Raw genomic sequence first — 23,775 nt, 5'->3', positions numbered from 1 at the left:
GTAGAACAGCACACAGTTAGCCCTTTGATTGGCCCTCATGTGAACCCCTTCCTACCCAGGACCATTAGTGTCAGTTTTGTTTTTATAGCACTGGTAACTGTATTGGTGTCACTGGGGATGTCAGTGACAGCAAGTCAGTTCCCCCCAGTGTCAAAATGCCCACCGCAGTCCCCCTATAAGTCACTGATCGCCGTCCCTCATGTTAACCCCTCCCTGTCCTGCCCCCCTTCCCCCCAGTGTGTCCATTTCCCTTATGTGAAGACTTTAAAAAGTAACCAGTATCCATTCTATATAAAATCTCTGGAGTGTTAATCTTCCGATCTAAATGAGAACGAGCCTTAAAAAGATCTGACTTGTAATGACGTCATGCCGCTGGACCACATTTTTGGATGAAAATTAAAAAAACATACAAAACCAAGACAAGCACCACTTTATCTAATAGGATTTAGAATTTATTTTTTTTTTTTTAGTCTAATTCCATATATCCATATACACCAGGCTATTCTCATAGGAGTCACTTTTGTGTTTTTCCCCCCATTCATTAAATAATTACAGCATCTTTTGTTCCCGGGGACAGGGAGGAGGACGAAGGGAAAAATCGGCTGTAACTTTTCTGAGACCACAAACTCTGCACAGACAGACCTGACAATTCTACACGGATTCCGGCCATCCACTGTGGTGAGTGATGCAAGCAAAGTCGTGCGGGTGACGTGACAAACACCGGGACGCGGCATTCTCCTCCTGCGACCAATACACAGCGATGAACAGTAGTATAGAAACTCAGGACTGGGACAGGAAACAGACGCCTGAACAGCATCTGGTCACCTCCTAGCCACAGAAGCCTCCGACACCGCCAAGCTCTCTCTCTCTCTTCTGGACGTCGAGGGTCTAAACCTGATTATTTTCCCCCACCCCCCCAACTTTCATACTCATAATATATATATATATTTTTTTTATTCCCGATTAGAATGCTCTGTAATTTTTTTTTTTTCATTTTTTTTTTTTTTTTTTACCAATCTTTCACCTCTTTCATCCGGCTACACGAGCCTGCTCCATGTACCTGCACTGCCTACGCAGCTACCAGGAGACCACAGGAAATTGGAGTCCTCCACAGACGGAGGCCCTCCTGCAGCCCATATTGAGTTTCAGCATGTAGCCTTTTGCTGTGTGCTGTACCTCTCGCAGGCTTCTCACTTCAGCGTGCCGCTGAGCCCAGGAACCCCTACATTATGGTGCACCCTAATGCTCCACTTGGGCCTGCAAGCCAGCCAAGCACTTGATACTGAAATAAAGTATATGGATTTGTGTTCTCTGCTCACACATCCTGTGATAAAATGAGGACCTCATCTCTTGTTCACCGGCCTGGGTGGAAAGTATTCCAGGCTCGCTATTTTGTCACCACTGTGGGCTCTGACTCGAACTACTGAAATGCTATTGGGTAGGGGGGACTCTTTGGAGGCTGGGGTGAGGAGTTCTGTTGACATGCCAGAGTCTACGCTCTCAGTCCATGCGGCAGGCTTGCTCGATGTCGGCCATGAAACGTCCGGATGCGGCTTGGTCCTGCCTCTGCTTGGTGTTCCAGGCAAGTCCTGGAGAGAGCGGCAGTCTCTGTCCGAGAGAGGAAAAGAGCGCATTTCCCACGGCTGAACAATCTGCGGGAGAAAACAAAAACAATGATCTGAGTGCGCAGCAAATCAATGTCTGAATTAGTCAACGACAAAATAAAATGTCTGGGCAATGAAAATCATAAAAAAAACAAAAAATTCATTACTTTTATCTGTTAAAAAGGCTCCTCCGTTAATTTAATCTCTTGGCACCAGCCGCACGCAAATGTGTGGCCTCCCGGCGTCTGGGCCTTGATGACGAGTGACTGCACATTTGCGTGAAATTAAGAAAAACAGAGAGCATGCGCCCAGCACACGTCCAGTATTCACGGAAATGTCCCGATCTACTCTTTCGACCTTTCCAGATCATGTGATCTCGAATCACGGTGGTCACATGACCCTAAAACCCTGGCCCCCGCCTCCCAGCTTCTGAAACCCTTAAAGGGCCGGGAGGCACCGGTGCCAAGGGGTTAAAATGTTGGAAATAAGACAGCTTTCCTGGTCCTAAAAAGGAGGAGTCTGGATTACAAGATTAATTATTATATATATATACACACACACACACAGTTGTGTTCAAAATAATAGTGTGTTGAAAAAAGTGAATAAAGCTGAAAATCCTTCTAATAGCTTTTATTTCCATCCACACAAATGCATTGGGAACACGACACATTCTATTCCAAATCAAAACAGGAAGAAAAAGATCAAATTTGTGTTGTTCCTCTAAAAAAATTGAAGAAAAGTGATTAGACGGTTCAAAAAAAAAAAAAAAAAAAAAAAAAAAAATCTCAGTGTTTGTATTCTTCTTTACAAACTCAAACATTCACTATATAAACTGAGAAATGTTTGAAGATTTTGCTTTCCTTTGAATGACTTCATGAATATTTGGTTGTAGTCGCACTGTTTCTGAGAACTGCTGTACATCTGTGTTGCATGGAGTCCCCCAACTTCTGGCCCCTGTGATCAGGTATTCCAGCCCAGGATGATTGGACCACATTCCACAGTTCTTCACTATTTCTTGGTTTGGCCTCAGAAACGGCATTTTTGATGTCACCCCACAAGTTTTCTATTGGATGAAGATCCGGGGATTGGGCTGGCCACTCCATAACGTCCATCTTGTTGGTCTGGAACCAAGATGTTGCACATTTACTGGTGTGTTTGGGGTCGTTGTCTTGTTGGAACACCCATTTCAAGGGCATTTCCTCTTCAGCATAAGGCAGCATGACCTCTTCAAGTATTCTGATGGATTCAAACTGATCCATGATCCCTGGTATGCGATAAATAGGCCCAACACCGTAGTATGAGAAACATCCCCATATCATGATGCTTGCACCACCATGCTTCACAGTCTTCACAGTGTACTGTGGCTTGAATTCAGTGTTTGGGGGTCGTCTGACAAACTGTCTCCGCCCACTAGACCCAAAAAGAACAATCTTACTTTCATCAGTCCACAAAATGTTGCGCCATTTCTCTTTAGGCCGGTCAATGTGCTCTTTGGCAGATTGTAACCTCTTCAGCACACGTCTTTTTCCCAACAGTGGGACTTTGCGGGGACTTCTTGCAGATAGCTTGGCTTCACATCGGCGTCTTCTAATTGTAACAGTCCTCACAGGGAACGTCACACCTTCTTTCATCTTCCTGGAGCTGATTGTTGGCTGAGTCCTCACAGGGAACGTCACACCTTCTTTCATCTTCCTGGAGCTGATTGTTGGCTGAGTCCGCCCCATTTTGGCTATTCTTCTATCCATTCCAATGGTAGTTTTTCCCTTTCTTCCGCGTCTTTCAGGTTTTGGTTGCCATTTTGAAGCATTTGTGATCATTTTTGCTGAGCAGCCGATCATTTTCTGCACTTCTTTATATGTTTTCCCCTCCAATCAACTTTTTAATCAAGGTACGCTGTTCTTCTGAACAATGTCTGAAATTCTGAGGAAAATGGGTGGTTCCAGAGAGAAATGCACTGTAACCAGCATGTCCAACATTTGCTGCCTTCCTTCCTTAAATAAGGGCAATAATTGCCACCTGTTTATCAAAGAATGAATGACCTCACTAATAGAACTCCACACTGCTATTATTTTGAACACGCCCCTTTCAATGAGTGATTCAATGACACAGAATCAGCAGCATGCATGTCATGACTGTTGGGTCTGTTGGATTTCTATGACTCTACTACACCTGCTAGGAAATTATTTGCCATGTAGAAATATCATTTCCACCAAAAACAGAGATTGACCCGGTTAGTGATGTCTGACTGCTAGTATTTTGAACACAACTGTATATATATATATATATATATATATATATATATATATATATATATATATATATATATATATATATATATAAACACACACACAAAATAATATCTATATATATTCTAATCTTTCAATCTGACTGCACTAAAAATGGAAGCAGATTTTCATTGTTCGTTCATTTCCTCAAACATGGAAACAAGTGTAGGTAGCTCAATCACTTAAAGTGGTTGAAAAGCTCAGACATGAAACATAAACAAAGCATATCCTTCTATAGTATGCACTCATCTCAATGTAGAGCACTGAGTGTCATTTCTGTCTGCTGCCTCCTTCCTGTTATCTGTAGGAGTCACTGCTGACAAGTTTTCCTGACACAAAAAAAAAAATGGTGAAGGGGAGGGACATTCAACACACAGCCTGTGGTTGACAGCCTTAGCTCTGTTCCTGTGTGAAAGGGGGTGTCTCCCTTAACTCCAATCAGCTCTGAGCCCTCCTCGCTGATGTAACTTAAGCTCCCTGCCCCCTGCTTTTCAGAGCTGAGAGATCCTGTGTAAATCCTGCACTTTGAATGTAAGGAGAGGACAGACAGCTGTAGATAAAGAGGTACAACTTATGTAGGAGGATTTGTGTATCACCTGAGACGAGTCACTTGACTGGGTATAGGGAAGGCTTTGCAACCACTTTAAAATTGCCTCCATCCCTACTCAAGATACAATATACACCTAATTACCCATGGGGACTTTGAGGGCAATGTGTAAAATCATAAATACAAGGTTTGTTTTTTTTATTTAAAAAAAAAAAACAAAAAACTTTATTACACCATTATATAAAAAACACTTTAAAATCCCAGTGGCTGGTACATTATATGTGTACAGATACATCAAGTAGTTACAGGACAGCCAAAAGTCTCTAGTCGGGGGGATGTCATAGCATGTCAGTAGTGCTTGACTTGTCTGCACGGTCACAAGACCAGGACAAACGCGATGCATTTTGGAGAGTCCTTCCTCAGGGAGAGGTCATGTCATAGCATGTTCGTAGTGCTTGACTTGTCTGCTCGGTCACAAGACCAGGACAAATCCGATGCATTTTGGAGAGTCCTTCCTCAGGGGTATATGTCATAGCATGTCCGTAGTGCTTGACTTGTCTGCTCGGTCACAAGACCAGGACAAATCCGATGCATTTTGGAGAGTCCTTCCTCAGGGAGAGGTCATGTCATAGCATGTTCGTAGTGCTTGACTTGTCTGCTCGGTCACAAGACCAGGACAAATCCGATACATTTCAGAGAGTCCTTCATCAGGGAGATGTCATAGCATGTCCGTAGTGCTTGACTTGTCTGCTCGGTCACAAGACCAGGACAAATCCGATACATTTCAGAGAGTCCTTCATCAGGGAGATGTCATAGCATGTCTGTAGTGCTTGACTTGTCTGCACGGTCACAAGACCAGGACAAACCCGATGCATTTTGGAGAGTATAAAGGGTATTCCGTATGTAAAATACGGTTCAACATTGTTAAGAGACACCTCATCCCTGAGGAAAGACTCAACAAAATCAAGTCTGTTTGGGGGACAGTGGGCACAAGTCAAAGACAATGGACATGTAAAGACATGATGCATCTGTACGTATGTAATGTACCAGCCACGGTGGAATTTTAAACTTTATTTTCTGTGATACTTTTGCAACCTTGTTTTTATGATTTACACGTTGCCCTCGAAGTCTCGTGGGAAATGTGTATTTTATATCAATCTGCTTCTTCTGAATTGCTACTAGGAGTTACATGATGATGCTGGGCCAACGCACGGCGTTGCCTGTATCTTCGGTTGCCACCACTCCAGTAGTAGGCCTAGGATTACAAAAAGGTGGAAATGCCTCCAAGCCCATCGCTAGCTATGGAGAGCATGTCCATCATGGAGTATCTAGGGACATCAGTCTTTCCTATAGCTCTGCCTACAGCACTAGGAAGTTTCCACCACCCAAGAGTGCTTCCTGTGGTATGATGCCTACAGAAGCGGACCCTGCACTTAAATACGGGTTGGAGAATGTGGCCCCCAGCCCGCGGTAGGGAACAAGAGTGTATAACACTCCCAGGAGTACTGATTGCCTATGTGGCATCTAAAGGCAGCAGTACTGCAAAAGTGGGAGGGTAGGAGACACCTGTGCATCCCTGTGTGGGCAATCCCGGCCATTGGACGAGTGTAGGTTATAGTACACCCCCGTGAACAAGGCCTAAGAGGTAAAGGAGCGTCTAAGTGCTGTGAAATGATGAAGATCTGCAAGAGCCAACAAACCTGTTCTTCATCATCTGGGATCTCAGGCGTGGAAGATCTGGTATCTTCGCTCCAGGAGAGCACTCGCGTCCGACTGTGGACAGATAGGCATTGGACAGTGCTGTAAGGCTCTGGGCTGTCGGCTGCAGCAGATGACAGGGAAAATGGGACGTCGTTAAGGCTTTGGAATCTGATGTCTGGGGAGGCAGTCTGCTGAGATGATCCCTGGCTGTTCGGAGGCTGTGGTGTCCAACGACCATCTGATTTGTTGGATGATCTGTTAAAACAGGAGCATTTAGTTTATCCCAAATGTAAAACCCCCAGTTTCTGCTCTTCCGTGGCATCATCTGGAGGTAAGAACATTCTCAAAGCCATCCAGATCTCATTAGCACATACCTGCTCCCTCGTCGCTGGGGTGCAGAAGTTGTCCACGAATCCCACCGGGAACGTTCCATTGCCTCATATTTGCTGTGTCGGTCTTGATATGCCTCATCAGTCAAATCTTCCAGCTAAAAAAAAATACAGAGCCAATATATACAAATTCTGATGTTGCACACAAACCTTAACTGCCATATCACAAGGCCGCTATCACAGGAGTGTGGTCAGTCGCCTCACTACAGAGATCCATCATCAAACCTGAACTACATGTAAAAAAATCCTCTAATATCCTAGATTGTAAGCTCTCTGGAGCCGGGTACTCCGCTTCCGCTTGTACCAAATTGTATTGTAACTGTAATGTCTGCCTTCACTTTGTACAGCGCTGCGCAAACTGTTGGCGCCATATAAATCCTGCATAATAATCACAATAATAATAAAGTATTGTTCATTTGTATTATTGTACATCCCTCATTCTTCCTAGTAGAGGGGGTGGCAACAGGCTGATCACCATCTACCATCAATGTGAAAGGTAGATCGCAAGCAGGGTTGCTGTCTGTTCTTCCCCACTGACAGGAGCAGTAAGGGGGGCACGAGGCCGGGGAGGGGGCGCGAGGCCGGGGAGGGAGTTCTCTCTATGAAGAAGATTCTGGCTGTTCTCTCTCTTGGAAGGAGATTGTGATTGGTTGAAGGGAGATAATGGAGAGGTCATGCCACTTTATTGGCTGCTCTGTAGAAGTGCTGTAATACAAGGCAGGAAGAGACGTGGCAGGGCTGTGAGAAGCAGAAGGGCAGGAGATGTGGGGTGAGAGATCGTGGGTTAGACTACTACCCTTTTACCTACGGGCGGATGTCTACCCCAGCATGAGCTTTTTAACGGCTCATCAGGTCCCTCAACAAATAGGACAATCTGAACTGTTAGAGTGATGGAAAATGTTTGGTGCCAATATGAGGCGGGACGGGCAGCTCACCTGAGGATCCACATCCAGCAGATCTTTTTCTGCAGAATCCAACACACGCCAACTGAAGGAGGAAAAAAAAAATAATTATTTTTATTCTAAAAATGTTCCAGCTCTACCACCAACATACATTTTATACAATAATACTTCCAACAAAAATCTCAGCAGAAACGCTGGATACAGAGCAGAAAAGGCTCAGATAGATCTGTGAAGGTTCTCATTTAATCACAGTCCTGGCATAGCGGTTAGTCACATTCAGCTGGACTTGTTCTGTAGTGCAGACGTAGATGGGATTACGGGACCAGAACAGGTTCCACAATTCACATCCACCCTGTTCTTGGACAATATCTGCCTTTCTCCGGTAAGCCCTGGTTTACACCGGTGCAACATCATTTACAAATCGCACCTGAAGTCACATCTAATGTATTTCTACGGTACTGTCTTAACCCCTTCGCGCCAACGTCACAAATATGCGGCCTCACGGAACTGGGAATTTTCCGTGGGGCCGCATATTTGCGCACCGGTCTTTCTGCTGGGAGCGCACCGCACAGCACGCTCCCAGCACAAAGACCAGGGTGTCACTGAGAGCTCCAGGTCCCGTTCTAATGATCGGGATCCCCGACTCCGGATCACATGATCGCTGTGATAGCCTCTGATTGGCTATCAGTGATCAGTCACTGTAAAACCACGCCCCCCTGGTTTTCTTTTTCTCTATGAATGGAGGAGAGATGGATTGTATCTCTCTAACTCAGGGGTGGACAAACTTTTTGACTTGAGGGCCGCAATGGGTTCATATATTGGACCCGGGGGCCGGACCAAGAGTAGATGAATGATGTGTATGTGTGAATTAATATAAATTAAATTACCTTTGCTCCGCGCGTTCCTCTCGCCGTGTTCCCGCGCCGTTCCGGTCTTCAGGGCGGACTGTGAGAGGAGCCTAGCTCCCCTCACATTCGTCACGCTGCCCCGCCTACACACATCCTGACAGCCAATCACTGGCTATCAGGATGTGAGTGGCAGCGAGACTGGCCAATCATTGCATTTGAGCGCGCTGAATGATGCAAATGTTTGCTTGCCCTGGCTGTTTTTTTTTTGTATCACGCTCCGCGGGCCGGATTAAAAGGTCCGCCGGGCCGTATACGGCCCGCAGTTTGCCCATTCCTGCTCTAACTCCTGGCATAGAGGGGGAAAAAAAATGTTAAAAATAAATAAATAAATATATATATATATATATATTAAATACATAGATCAAGGTTTGATCTAGTTCAGTGTAAAATGTTTGGGTCAAGGTCAGGATTCTTTTTTTTTGTTTTGCTTTTAAATTAGTATCAGTTAGTATCAGTGTGTTTTAGGTGTGGATTCATCTTGGCTCAGTCATGGTGCATGGCTGTAGAGATTTGTGTACCTCGGTGTCAGGATCTCTTTGTACTGAAGTTTCTCCACGCGGGAAGCTGCCACCAGAGACATTGGAATGACGATGTTGTCGATGTCATAGGAGTTCTCAAACCTTTTCCGTTTAAGAGCCTGAAATAAAAAGCAAATTGTAAAAAACTTTTTACAGCACAGTCCTCCTCACACTAGAGCTTTGTTCACACGACCATCCTACAGCATACGTCTATGAGGGCTAGATGAGAAGCAGGCGGTCACTGCATCCCAAATGAAATGAATAGGGCTGCCTGCATGGGGTTGGAGTGAACACCTGTGCACCCCCACGCAAGCAAACACGGCCCTCCTAAGGGTATACGCTATAGTACGTGTAACGGAACCGACCCAGACTGCGCTTGGGTACTTCCGTTAGTATACCGCTTCCCCATCCGAACACCAACAACAGACACCACAGCTGACCATACAAGACTAGACATCAGTCTTGAAGTAAGCCAGGAGGTAGACTAGTTTATTTGAACACAGATACAAGATATATACACTCAGGGGACAATCCCCCCTCCCTGCATAATGACACAGGGCGGGGCAATCTACATTTAGTAACAAGAGACACACAGATATTCACACTTCACACCAGCAGACAGTCCCATCAGGAGGGAGGGCTGCTGGAGACACCCCCCTACTAAGCTAATACACATAACATTAAACAATCCACAACCCCCCACTTATCTCCTAAACATGTCTACACAGTCAGACAAAGCCCACACAATATTAGGACAGATCACCCCGTACCCCTAACAGGCACAGGGTGATTTACACATAAGAGGGATATGGGGAGCTGAGACAGGGGTCTCCCCACCTCTACAAAGTGAGCTGGGTTCCATGGGCCCCCCAACCAAAGTGACTCCCGCCACTGTATACAAGGCCCAACTGAGAAGCCAGTAAGGGCCGCTATTTACCCATTATAGTCACTGAAGTGCCAACTCCACCCACACGATTACCTACAGAAACTCCAGAGCTCTCCAATTCAAACTATTTTTCAGAATGATTTCATTCACATTCCCTGTGGTTTTCCTACATAAAGTGATGTGATTCCTGAGCTCTTACTGCATTCACTCACCGCTGATGCGCTGTTCTGCTGACTGACAGAAGGGGGAGTATCAGAAAAGGAGGGAAGCTGGTGAACTGCTGGGTTTGGTCTTGGCATAACTGGAGAGGACACATGAATGCTGGGACCCGACACTCCTCTGTATTGCCTGTCGTCCCGGAACATCGACCCTGCAAGAACAAAGAAAAGTGATCTACCTATAAGGTCTGGTGCACCGAGCAGCTTTACAGTCAGTCAATCCTCCAGATTCCGGTCAGTGGAAAGACTAAATAAGACCAGCAGCCATCCATTAACACAGTAGGAGTCTGGGTCCTGGTAAGCCTTGAAAACAGGGACTGCCTGACGTCGGAGGCATGCCCAACATCACTGGATGACATTTTTGGGCATAGCTGGAGCGGCCTGACAGCTTCCAAGACCCACACTAGACACCTAAATTTGCCACACAGGAAGGAAGCCCATATTTTGCACACAGTTCTGTGAGCCCCGAGGAGGAAACCTACAGCATGGCAAACATGGACAGTCCCTGTTCTACTTTATGGGCTCATTCATCATATAGTATTGGTCAACTATAAATCCCAGCAACATACAGTTGCCAGCCTCACCTTCAGACAGCATACCCGCCCTTAACCCATTCAAGACAGAGGTTTCCTTTCTGCAGCTGCGCTAAAATCTTACCTAGTTTTTCCCCAGGAAGAAAATACCTGCATGATCTCGGTTTAAGAGAGAAGTACTTTATGGCTGTAGTTCTCCTGTAAGTCACAGGGGTCCAGTTCATCCTGCACTCCTGTGACCCATTTTCAGCCAACATCGAGCTAAAGTCTGCTGTCAGCTGACGTCTGAGCCGGTCACGGCTCTGAAAAGATCCTGACTATATGGTCAGGATCCACCCAGATGCCTGGACCGATAGATGGCTTGGCAAGCCACGAAGCCTGAGCCAGCTGCTCCCGTCCCCTCCACAGCCAGCACTCCAGTGAGCACTGGAGCGGGAGAGCAGAGAGCTGAAAGGCTGAAAGGCCTCTTTGCTCAGAGCTTAGGGGGAGACATGACCGATCAGTGGTGTTTGATCGCTCAGTGGACCAATAGCTAGCTTGACAAGCCACAGCCAGCTGCTCCCGCCCCCTCCACAGCCCTGCACTGCATTGAGCGCTGGAGGGGCAGAGCAGAGCTGAAAGGCTGAATCTCTTCTGTGCTCAGCGCTTAGGGGAAGACACGACCGATCACGGGTGTTTGATTGCTCAGTGGGCAGACAGCTGGCTTGGCAAGCCACAGAGCCTGAGCCAGCTGCTCCCACCCCTCCACAGACCAGCACTCCAGTGAGCGCTGGAGGAGTAGAACAGAAAGCCGGAAGGCTGAATCTCCTCTGTGCTCAGAGCTTAGGGGGAGACCTGACCGATCAGTGGTGTTTGATCGCTCAGTTCTCAGTGCAGTGCTGGCGGGAGACAAACGTAGCAACGGATCGATGCTGCAGTCATCTAGGAGAGTATAAAAGTCTTGTATAATAAATAAATGGGTCCGTAATAACTCGTTACCATAATACGTCATAATACACTTCTTCGTCCCTTTATTATTTGTTCAAATTTTGAATTTAACCGTTAGCACTTGCTTTTTAATGCAGTACCAAAATTAAAACTAGTAAAAATAAATGAAAACAGGCCTTTATTTTTAAATAAATTAGTTTTGCACCAAAATCAATTTTAGTGACAAAAAAAAAATATATATATTTTTGTCACTAAAAGTGGATAAAATGTATACTTTTTTTTAATTAAAAGTGTACGTTTATCTACTTTTTTTTTAAAAACTGTCTATGGATTACAACAAAGAGTACATAAGAAAGTATTGTTTGTCCTAAAAAAAAAAAAAAAAAAAAAAAAAGGTATTACTTTGTTTAGCAATAACTTTATCATTTCTTAAGAAATCAAACCGGTCCACAGAATAAATTTGTTCTGGTCCTGGCTGGTGTACAGGTATGAGAGCTGTAGGGGATAAAGTCTAACGCAGACCATACATGGGTCCATTTTGAATGAATTTTATTTAGAAATCCAGAAATTTTGTGTGTTTTGTAATCCAACGGTGCCACCACTGATTTCGAAATTCGACCAACCAAGCCTTCAATTTCACGTTGATAAAGAAAGGAATTTTTGTGGCCAAGAATTATTTTCTTTCCAGGTCACAGCTCAAGCTAGTTTCTTTTTTTATATTACATTTCTCGCATGATTCTCCCTTCATAGAATAGAAATTCTTTTGTCTTTCAAAAAATTTTCAACATGCCCGATCGCTCAAATTTGATGATCGCTCGAAAATCGTCCGTTGCAGTGGCTCACTAATTCAAAAGAAAATTCTTAGAAAAGATTTTCAAAAGAACATTCTTTCAGAATTCGACACGTGTATGGCTCGGCTTAACAGCGTTTGATGTCCCTTTAACCACTTGACAACCGGGCTATAGCTGCATGATGGCTACAGCACGGTTGTCCAGTTCTGGGAGGGCATCATATGACGTCCTCCCACTCGCCCCCCGCGATCTCAGTGATCGCTGTGTTCTATGGACACAGCTGATCACGTGATGTGGTAAAAGGCCAATCACAGCGACCTTAACCATGTGATCAGCTGATTCCAATGACACAGCAGATCACCAGTAAATGCAGTTGCCAGCTGCACTTTCCTCAACTTTCCCACAGCGTGAGGAAAATACTGCCGATAACCACCAATTGTCAGAAAACAGATCGGCACCGATCATCAGTGCCCAGCAGTGCCACCCACCCGTGCCCAGCAGTGCTGCCCATCCATGCCCAGCAGTGCAGGAGAAAAATTACCGGTTTGCAAAATTTAATAGAAAAACTTTCTTCAAATGTTTTGCTCTTTTGTTTATAGTGCAAAAAAAACAAAACAAAAAAAAAAACATGCAGCGGCGATTAAATGGCACCAAAAGAAAGCTCTATTTGTGTGGAAAAAAAAAATTAAAAACTTCATATGGGTACAATGTTGCATGACCGCACAACTGTCATTCAAAGTGCGACAACGCTGAAAGCTGACCTGGGCAGGAAAGGGGGAATAAGTGCCAGGTAGGCAAGTGGTTAAGAAGTTTTTTTGGGGCAGGCTGGCCTAAGTGAACTATTTACCACATTAATGGGTACACTTTTTGCACTTAACACAAACTCCCAAAAGTAAAAACAAAAAAAAAAAAAGTTGTTTCTATTATAAAATTTTGCAAACAAGTCATTTTTCGCCTTCACTGATGTGCGTTGAAGAGGCTGCACTAATAGGCTGCACTGGTGGGCACTGAGGAGGAGGCACTGATAATCAGTGCCCTGATGACCAGTGCAGACCTGCTCTGTGACATTTGCCGGCTATCAGCAGCACTTCCCTCATGCTGTGACAGCGCAAGTGCTGCTGATAACTGGCAACTGTATTTACTTTGTGATCTGCGGTGTCATAGGATGTGATAAAAGGCCACTCTGATTGGCTTTTTACCTAGTCATGTGATCAGCTCTGTCCGTAGGACATAGAGATCACCGACAGCGCCCGGTGTGCGTCTCTGCGGGCGTGCGCTCTGGGAGGAAGTTGTAGAATGCACTCCCAGAACTGGCCGTCATTCAGCTATAGCGTGGTTGTAAAGTGGTTAAAAGGGATATTAACCCCCCTAGCGGTATGATTAGGTCCATATTTCTGTGCTCAAAGCGGTACTTTTTTTGCATGGAAATGTATTTTTATTGTAGGCCTGCAATTTTTAGGAATAACTCACTGAAATCTGTCCGAAGAAGCGTCTAGTAAATATCCCGGGTACGTTACAATTTGAAACATGAAATCATAAATTATAATTTCATAAATAATCATAAAAATAATATAATAATAATAAATTTAATTCAATAATATAAATCAAACCAAAAACACTGAAATGTGAAATAGAGCGCCAAGTTCGCACATCGCTGAGCTCAGTCGCAGAATCGTTTTCAGTGTCTGATGAGGAATTTCCCCCACCAATCATTATCACTCAATTCTGCAAGTGGTTCTGATTTACTATCGCTGTTCTCTAGCCGGTCTAAAACCGCGTCTGACCTAAAGGGACGCTTTTTGGACGCCATGGACGTTTCTCAGTTTCCAGGCAGAAAGAACAGTAAAAATGCAGGCAGGACGCCGGACAAAGCACTCGGGACACAATGTATGTGAAATGGTTTGATACAGGAATGTTATACTATGTGATTTTAGTGTATTTAGTGAATGTCACTTTTTGTCATTTTCAAAATTTCCCGCCGTCCCGTCCCCCGTACGTCCCGACGCTCGCAGGGAACGGAACCCAGAAGACAGATGCCGGCATCGGCCGGAGGACATTGCCGGGGACACTGCAGGAGGGACATCGCGGGAGCGCAGGACAAGGTAAGTGAAGAACAGATCCCGCAGCAACGCCGCATGGTATTCCCGAGTGTAGCTCGGGGGGGTTACTGCTCTTGGCACTGAAACTTTACCCCGAGCTACACTCGGGAATAGCGCCAGGGAGGTTAAAAGTAGAGTTAGGCTTTAAGAACATGACAGTAAGCGACCCCCCCCGAGCTACACAGACGTTAATAGTTCTTCCTGCAGATGATTTCATCGTGACCCGTAGTACAGGGAGAGAGTGGAAGGAGCTCCGTACAGTGACGCTGACCGGAATATGTTGGCTATGGAGGCATTTATTGCTGCTGCAATTTCACTGTCGGCTGTGCTGTCATATCAGTCGGGTATTTTTCTGCCAATTCCCAGCGCGGTATTGAACTGGCCTTTCCGGATTACTTTGTGTGACGGGTTTCCTGCATGCTAGAAGTGAACAGGTCTGAGTGCCCCATGACAAGACAAAAAACCAAAAACAACCTCCCCCCAAAGGAAAAAAAAAAAAAGAACGCAAAATTTGGGATTTATTGTTCCCAATGAATCTCTTGACCTTTTCTTTGGCAACACCCTTATGTCTATGGGCACTTGTCCTGACAGATGGTTTTTAGGGCAAGGCCCCATTAAATAAAAAAAGACGCCATTTTTTTTCCCCCAAAAAAGATCCGTTTGTCCACTCACTGCCTGCATCCTGGGGTTTCTTGGTGAGCTGAGAAAGCTTCAGGATTTTCAGCTTATTAGAGACGCGGAACTGTCTGTCCTCTTTCAGCAATGCTTGAAAGTGCAAATGGAGGGGTGTGTCTGTAGAAGCAAAAACAGCCAATCAGAGGGCAGTCCAATACATGGAGGAAAAACTATATTATACATTTCAGAGTATAACATTGTAAAATATACAATTAAGTGTTATAAACGCTGAACAAACCGTTGGCGCTTCATAAATCCTGTATAATAATAATAAAAACACAGTACCGTATTTTTCGGACTATAAGGCGCACCGGATTATAAGACGCAGTATTAGTGAACGGATCTATTTTCATATATAAGACGCACCGGATTATAAGGCGCATAAAGCGAAACAAAATAGTCGGATAAGTCAGACTTTATTCAAATCATTAACAATACCTGTCAATATTACACAATAGATCCAGTCAGACCACAATATTACACAATATTAAAGCGAAACAAAATAGCCGGATAGGTCAGATATTACACAAAAGAGTATGCTCACTTTTTCAATCATTCCTATTCTACGAATCCATCAAATTCCTCGTCTTCGGTGTCGGAATTTAACAGTTGGGCGATAGCTGCATCAAGCAAGCCCGGATCCCTCTCGTCATCATCCGATTCAGTCTCATTGCTGTTGCTTGGCTGTTCATTGATGATTCCGGCCTTCGTGAAAGCTCGGACGACAGTTGAAACCGATACCTTAGCCCAGGCATCGACGATCCATTGGCAGATAGTGGCATAACTAGCCCGGCGTTGCCTGCCTGTGTTGGTAAATGTGTGCTCACCTTCTGTCATCCATTGCTCCCATGCGGCTCGCAATTTAGCCTTGAACGCCCTGTTGACACCAATATCTAGTGGTTGGAGTTCTTTGGTCAATCCTCCAGGAATGATGGCAAGCTCCGAATTGGTTTTCTTCACTTGGCTTTTGACAGTGTCAGTGAGATGAACGCACATAGAGTCGTAGATCAATAAGGCCGGAGACTTGTGGAAGAAGCCATCTGGTCTCCTGACGTAAACTTCTCTCAGCCACTCACTCATTTTCTCCTCGTCCATCCAGCCTTTTGGATTGACCTTGACGATGATCCCAAGAGGAAACGTTTCCTTTGGCAAAGTCTTCCTCTTAAAAATGACCATGGGTGGTAGTTTCTGGCCATTAGCCTGGCAACCGAGAACTACAGTGAAGGATGATTTCTCATTCCCTGTGGTGCGTATAGATACAGTAGACGTCCCTGTTTTTTCTACAGTACGGTTCGCGGGGATGTCAAAGGTGAGAGGGATCTCGTCCATGTTTGTGATGTGGTCTGACTGGATCTTCTTTTCGATGATCTTGTCCTTGCAGTAAGTGCGGAAGATGGCCATCCTTTCTTCATAATCCTTTGGCAGTTGCTGCGAAGTGGTAGTTCTTGTGCGGATGGAGAGATGACGCCTTTTCATAAAACGGAAGCACCAAGAAGGACCTCCTTGAAATTCGTTGATCTTCATATCTCGTGCCATCGCTGTTGCCTTAAGTCGAATGGAGACTGTAGAGACGCTTCTACCTGCTGTTCTATGTTCAATAATCCACTGCTCAATTTTGTCCTCTAATTGTGGCCATCTTGCCTTGTTCCCTCGGAAACTCTTCTTCGTCTTCTTTACTTGACGCAGGTCATCTTCTTGTTTCCTCCACTTCCGTACCATTGATTCATTAATGTTGAATTTTTTCGCTGCTGCTCTATTCCCATGTTGTACTGCTTGGCTGATGGCCTTGAGTTTGAAATCCGCGTCATAAGCATGTCTCTTAACAGGTGCCATTTTGGGGTCCTTAATTACCGGATTTGGAAGCACAGTACATATCAGGAAATGTAGTTTTCGAATAAGCAAGGGGAGTGGCTTCGTCGCTTACCAAAGTCATAATAAAACATTTTGACAGATTCTTCAGCACAGTGTGAACATACACTGTTCATACATAAGGCGCATCGGAATATAAGGCGCATTGCCGATTTTTGTACAAATATAGATATTTTATGTGCGCCTTATAGTCCGAAAAATACGGTATTATATGAAAACTAGATATTACCAACTGACCTTCAGTAAAGTTTATGAACAGATAAACCCCTTTGTATCTTATAACCATCACCACCCACAGCAACCCATGTTGTAATCTCATACCAACCAATATATTCTCCCCATAGTTATGGTCATGTGACTCCCCCCCACCTATTGTGCTGCTTTGTGTGACTGCGCGCATCACCCATTATGGAACGCTTGGACTACTCTTCCCATCATGCCTCTCAGCCCCTCCACATAGATTAAGCCAGCTGAACAGCACAGAATGGGGAGTGAATGGGCGGGGAGTGAATGGGCGGGGAGTGAACGGGCGGGGCCAAGAATGGCCTAACTCAGCCAGCGCCTGACAGACCAGCGATGGGTGTGTCTATGAGGGAGATCATGTTTACATCCACAGCCCAGCACCGTCATGCAGCACTGCACTCCACGCGTCTCTATGGGAAGACAGACTGGAAGCAGAACTTCAGGTTTTATTGAAAGGGGTCTAACAGGTTCTCTTTGCTGAGACATCGGAGATCTGTCTCCAGGAATGACGGCACATAGCGGGTTTATTGCTCCCCAATGTGATGGCAATAAATTTAAGTGGAAATTGTTTGAAAAAAAATTTTGACCAAAAAAAAAAATAAAAAATTAAGCCCTTTATCTAGAGTAGTGGTTTCTAAACTATGGCACTTTGCTTGCCTTCATCCGGCCGATGGAGCACCATTCCTCCTCCCACCGCCACCACCAATAGGGGCACCATTCCTCCTCCCACCGCCACCACCAATAGGGGCACCATTCCTCCTCCCACCACCACCACCAATAGGGGCACCATTCCTCCTCCCACCACCACAACCAATAGGGGCACCATTCCTCCTCCCACCGCCACCACCAATAGGGGCACCATTCCTCCTCCCACCGCCAACAATAGGGGCACCATGCCTCCTCCCACCGCCACCAATAGGGGCACCATTCCTCCTCCCACCGCCACCACCAATAGGGGCACCATTCCTCCTCCCACCGCCACCACCAATAGGGGCACCATTCCTCCTCCCACCGCCGCCACCAATAGGGACACCATTCCTCCTCCCACCGCCACCAATAGGGACACCATTCCTCCTCCCACCGCCACCAATAGGGACACCATTCCTCCTCCCACCACCACCACCACCACCACCAATAGGGGCACCATTCCTCCTCCCACTGCCACCACCAATAGGGGCACCATTCCTCCTCCCACTGCCACCAATAGGGACACCATTCCTCCTCCCACCACCACCACCAATAGGGGCACCATTCCTCCTCCCACCACCAATAGGGGCACCATTCCTCCTCCCACCGCCACCAACAATAGGGGCACCATTCCTCCTCCCACCGCCACCAACAATAGGGGCACCATTCCTCCTCCCACCGCCACCACCAATAGGGGCACCATTCCTCCTCCCACCGCCACCACCAATAGGGGCACCATTCCTCCTCCCACTGCCACCACCAATAGGGGCACCATTCCTCCTCCCACCGCCACCAATAGGGACACCATTCCTCCTCCCACCACCACCACCAATAGGGGCACCATTCCTCCTCCCACCACCACCACCAATAGGGGCACCATTCCTCCTCCCACTGCCACCACCAATAGGGGCACCATTCCTCCTCCCACTGCCACCAATAGGGACACCATTCCTCCTCCCACCACCACCACCAATAGGGGCACCATTCCTCCTCCCACCACCAATAGGGGCACCATTCCTCCTCCCACCGCCACCAACAATAGGGGCACCATTCCTCCTCCCACCGCCACCAACAATAGGGGCACCATTCCTCCTCCCACCGCCACCACCAATAGGGGCACCATTCCTCCTCCCACTGCCACCACCAATAGGGGCACCATTCCTCCTCCCACCGCCACCAATAGGGACACCATTCCTCCTCCCACCACCACCACCAATAGGGGCACCATTCCTCCTCCCACCACTAATAAGGGCACCATTCCTCCTCCCACCGCCACCAACAATAGGGGCACCATTCCTCCTCCCACCGCCACCAACAATAGGGACACCATTCCTCCTCCCACAAACCATGGGGTACTATTCCCCCTCCCACCAACAATAGAGGCACTATTCCTTCCACTGACACCAATATGGCACTATTCCTCCAAATAAATTCAATAATGGGACTTTTTTTTTTTATTCCGGGGTATCCACACAACGCGTTTTATCCAACACCTCCTCTGGATCCAAATCCTCGGCAGACCGATTTTTGCCCACAGCCATCTTAAGTAGGGGCAGATAATTCATGTAGCATTTACATCCTGGAATCTATCTGCCCTTAGCTTAAGCATGCAGACAGGAGGGTGCACTTAGTGGAGAAAACCCCTTCCTCCTTGTCCTCTCATGAAGACTCCTTGAATGTATGACATTTTTGCCTAGGCCTGAAAATTTAGAAGTAACACAATTACATTTGTTCAAACAAGTAAATTTGATTTTTTTTTTACTAATGTTAGCAGCATAAGGAATAAAAAATAGTCAGTGCTGATTGAGGGAGTGAAGCCAAAGAGCCACTATGCAGAGCCCAGTGCCCGAGGGTGACATTCCAACGACCAGAGGCCTACCCCACTGTACCAGTCTTCAGAGGCTGGGTCCCACTATAGGCCAGGTCACAGCTCTGGACCTGGGGGGGGCGCTCTGTGGATAACAGTACAAAGATCTGGAAAGAGCCACAATGCAGAGCTCAGTGCCAGGAGGTCACATTCCAGGCTAATCCTGCAATTCCTCAGTCCAGCGGGGTCTGCCTCCAAAGCTGTTGCTAAGGATACACCAGTTGGCCAGATAGCTGCTGTGTAGAAAAGTTCTTTGAAATCTTAAAGTCCCCCCCCCCCCCCCACAAAAAATTAAAAAAAAAAACAACCAAAACTATGGACTATGTTTGGTTGTAGAAAAGTAATAAAAGGCTGGTAAAGGGATTTTCAGCAAAGGTAAGAAAGATGTCTGAGCGCCTAGAACAATGATCTCCAAACCGACACCACCAACGGGGCACTAAGCCTTCCACCGGCACCAACAATGGGGCACTATGCCTCTCACAGGCACCAATGATGGGGCACTATTCCTCCCACTGACACCAATGATGGGGCACTATTCCTACCACTGATACCAATGATGGGGCACTATTCCTCCCACTGACACCAATGATGGGGCACTATTCCTCCCACTGATACCAATGATGGGGCACTATGCCTCCCACTGATACCAACGATGGGGCACTATGCCTCTCACAGGCACCAATGATGGGGCACTATTCCTCCCACTGACACCAATGATGGGGCACTATTCCTTCCACTGACACCAATGATGGGGCACTATTCCTCCCACTGATACCAATGATGGGGCACTATTCCTCCCACTGACATCAATGATGGGGCACTATTCCTCCCACTGATACCAATGATGGGGCACTATTCCTCCCACTGATACCAATGATGGGGCACTATTCCTCCCACTGATACCAATGATGGGGCACTATTCCTCCCACTGATACCAATGATGGGGCACTATTCCTCCCACTGATACCAATGATGGGGCACTATTCCTCCCACTGACACCAATGATGGGGCACTATTCCTCCCACTGACACCAATGATGGGGCACTATTCCTCCCACTGACACCAATGATGGGGCACTATTCCTCCCACTGACACCAATGATGGGGCACTATTCCTTCCACTGACACCAATGATGGGGCACTATTCCTCCCACTGATACCAATGATGGGGCACTATTCCTCCCACTGACATCAATGATGGGGCACTATTCCTCCCACTGATACCAATGATGGGGCACTATTCCTCCCACTGATACCAATGATGGGGCACTATTCCTCCCACTGATACCAATGATGGGGCACTATTCCTCCCACTGACACCAATGATGGGGCACTATTCCTCCCACTGACACCAATGATGGGGCACTATTCCTCCCACTGACACCAATGATGGGGCACTATTCCTTCCACTGACACCAATGATGGGGCACTATTCCTCCCACTGATACCAATGATGGGGCACTATTCCTCCCACTGACATCAATGATGGGGCACTATTCCTCCCACTGATACCAATGATGGGGCACTATTCCTCCCACTGACACCAATGATGGAGCACTATTCCTCTACTAAAGATGTGGCATGGTTTACTCCCACTAATGCCAGGACATTTTCTACTTCCACTGGCCCCTAAAGGCTGAAGGGCAGTAACCCAGCCCTTTGTTTAGAAAGTTTGGAGATCTATTAGATTGTAAGCTTCAAGGATCAGGCCCTGCTAACCTTCTATTGAACTGTATTGTCTCCCGTTATCTTGTAAAGCGCTGAGCAAACTGTTGGTGCCATAAATCCTGTATAATAATAATCTCTGGCCTAGAATATTAACAAAGCACTGAGGCGTAGTTACCAATGTCCAACCTCCTAAAGATGGCAGTATACCCCAAATATGTAACTACCACCACATTCCCGTGTCCCTCAGTGAATGATCTATAAAAAAGGATCACAAAAAAAAAAAAAAAAAAGCCAACACCAAGACATGAAATCTGTTTTAGGGTTCCACACTTACCATAGGGGAAGGACAGGATGGGGTGGTAGCAGGGGTCCATCAGGGATATCCGCTCGTTTAGAGCCATGGTGCTGGGGTGTGAAGTCTTTGCATATGTTTTACAACCACACAGGATACATGTGGTGGGGGGGTCACATCCACACTTCGTAGACAACGGCTTCTGTGGCTAAACAAAGCAACATTTATTTATTACATGCATCCTCTCAAAGAACGAAAAAAACTCTCCAGTAATACACACTAAACTGAGCATGTGCAGAGTGACTCCTAAACCTCTGTACTATCAGAAAACGGATTGGGGACAGTAGAAGGGGAGGATCAGACAGGATCAAACAGCCTTTTAAACACAAGGCAGAGGATTAACCCCTTAGGCTCCACAGCGAGTATTGTGATTTTACTGTGGTGGGTTTAGTAACACTTTAACCTACCAGCATGTCTTTGGAGTGTGGGAGGAAACCCACGCAGGCACAGGGAAAACATGCAAACTCCAGGCAGGTAGATATGTATATCTGTATATACTATTCGTATCTATAATCTCACTCTTCCACTAAACTGCACTGTGATTGGCCACATTGGGTTGCTGTGCACTGTACCTTGTAGGATTTACTAGATTAGCTCAATAAGGGTCACCCAACGTGGAAGCAAGATTGTGCTGGTTAAATAAAGCCCATGGGGCATTGAATTATTAAACAGATGTGCCGTATGAACCCCCTGCTCTGCAACAGAGGTCAGATGACTGCACAGGGACACGCGGGACGAGGTCATTACACCAAATCTGTCCAGTCTGCATGTACAATACATACAGCCGTCCCCAGCAGTGTATGCCAAGGTGGCAGCAGACTAAGTCTCCTATGCCTGTTTGTACAACCAGATCACCAACACATTTTAGAGGGACCAGCCCCAGGACAGACCGTATATCAAATTCAAAATCCTAACACTGACGTACAAAGCCGTCCACCATACTGCCCCGAACTACATCACCGACCTAATATCCAAGTACCGCCCAGCATGCACACTCCGCTCCTCACAAGACCTCCTTCTCTCTAGTTCCCTGGTCTCCTCCTCCCATGTCTGCCTCCAGGACTTCTCCAGGGTGTCACCCATCCTCTGGAACTCCCTGCCCCAACCCATCAGATTATCACCTACTCTCCTCTCCTTTAGGCGCACCCTGAAAACCCATCTCTTCAGGGAAGCCTACCCCACCCCCTGCTAACTTGCCGACCTCCTCCACTCCTCCCACCACTCCATCCCCCACAGCTATCTCCTCCTGTACCACCATCCCCTCCCTCCTAGATTGTAAGCTCCAAGGAGCAGGGCCCTCAATCCCCTCATGTTTTGCATTGTATTGGTATTGTTCTGTCACATGTTCTGTCCCCCTCTGTAATGTACAGCGCTGAGCGAACTATTGGCGCTTTATAAATACTGTATAATAATAATAATATATTCTGGGATTTCAGGAAGGGGTTCTTACCTTTCTGCTGAGGGAGGACACATCGCTGGACCGGACCAGACTGCGTTTCTTGTGCCCCCGCAGGGGCCGTGTTCGAGCTGACACACAGGTGGGATCGGAAAGTGCTGGTGATGTAGACGGGGTATCCACACGACGCTTTTTACCCAACACCTCCTCTGGATCCAAATCCTCTGCAGACCCATTACAAGACACACTGGAACGTACACTACAAAAGACAGCGAAGTTGGTTAAAGCACCAGAAAAAAAAGTCAATGTAAACGAGTAAATGCAGCTGGGGGTAAAGTAGAGCTAACAGCATCAGAGATGCTTCCCTAAGGCTGGTCTACACTGGCAGTTTATTGATCTACAACCTTTATCCCAAAAGGGGAAAAAAAAAAAAAAAAACATAACAAAAAAACCCGGTTTGCTGTAACGGATTATAACGTGGGAGCTGGAGTTTGGCTTCAATTTGTTAGTGTATCCAAATCTGCTAGTACATCAAACCCCCCCCCCCCCCAACCAGACTGACAATGCTGCTCTCCAAAAGGTGTCCCCTGAGCTCCTTCATCCAGGAGGTTGGGCACTGTAATACAGGAGGGTGTGTTACCGGCCAGATCACCAGGTGAAATGCCTTAACAAAACCCCCAAAACAAAAAGCCCATCTAATGATTGCAGGTA

General features: G+C 46.5%; 1 protein-coding gene across 1 annotated transcript; it reads right to left on the bottom strand.

The window, feature by feature from the left end:
- Nucleotides 1-430: 430 nt before the first annotated feature.
- On the bottom strand, nt 431-23,323 carry LOC149427330 (KAT8 regulatory NSL complex subunit 1-like; the record flags this gene model as incomplete). The annotated part of the gene is made up of 9 exons (XM_089668121.1): nt 431-1,652; nt 6,137-6,392; nt 6,512-6,624; nt 7,462-7,513; nt 8,855-8,973; nt 9,953-10,110; nt 14,981-15,100; nt 21,651-21,816; nt 23,119-23,323. Coding segments are annotated over 9 exons (1,498 nt in total), but the record flags the coding sequence as incomplete, so codon positions are not given.
- Nucleotides 23,324-23,775: the final 452 nt, after the last annotated feature.

The sequence above is a fragment of the Staurois parvus genome, unplaced genomic scaffold (genome assembly GCF_062004578.1).
Source record: "Staurois parvus isolate SC_StPar_1 unplaced genomic scaffold, SC_StPar_1.0 ptg003865l, whole genome shotgun sequence".
Taxonomy (NCBI): Eukaryota; Metazoa; Chordata; class Amphibia; order Anura; family Ranidae; genus Staurois; species Staurois parvus.
This window is presented reverse-complemented; position numbering and strand designations above follow the sequence as displayed.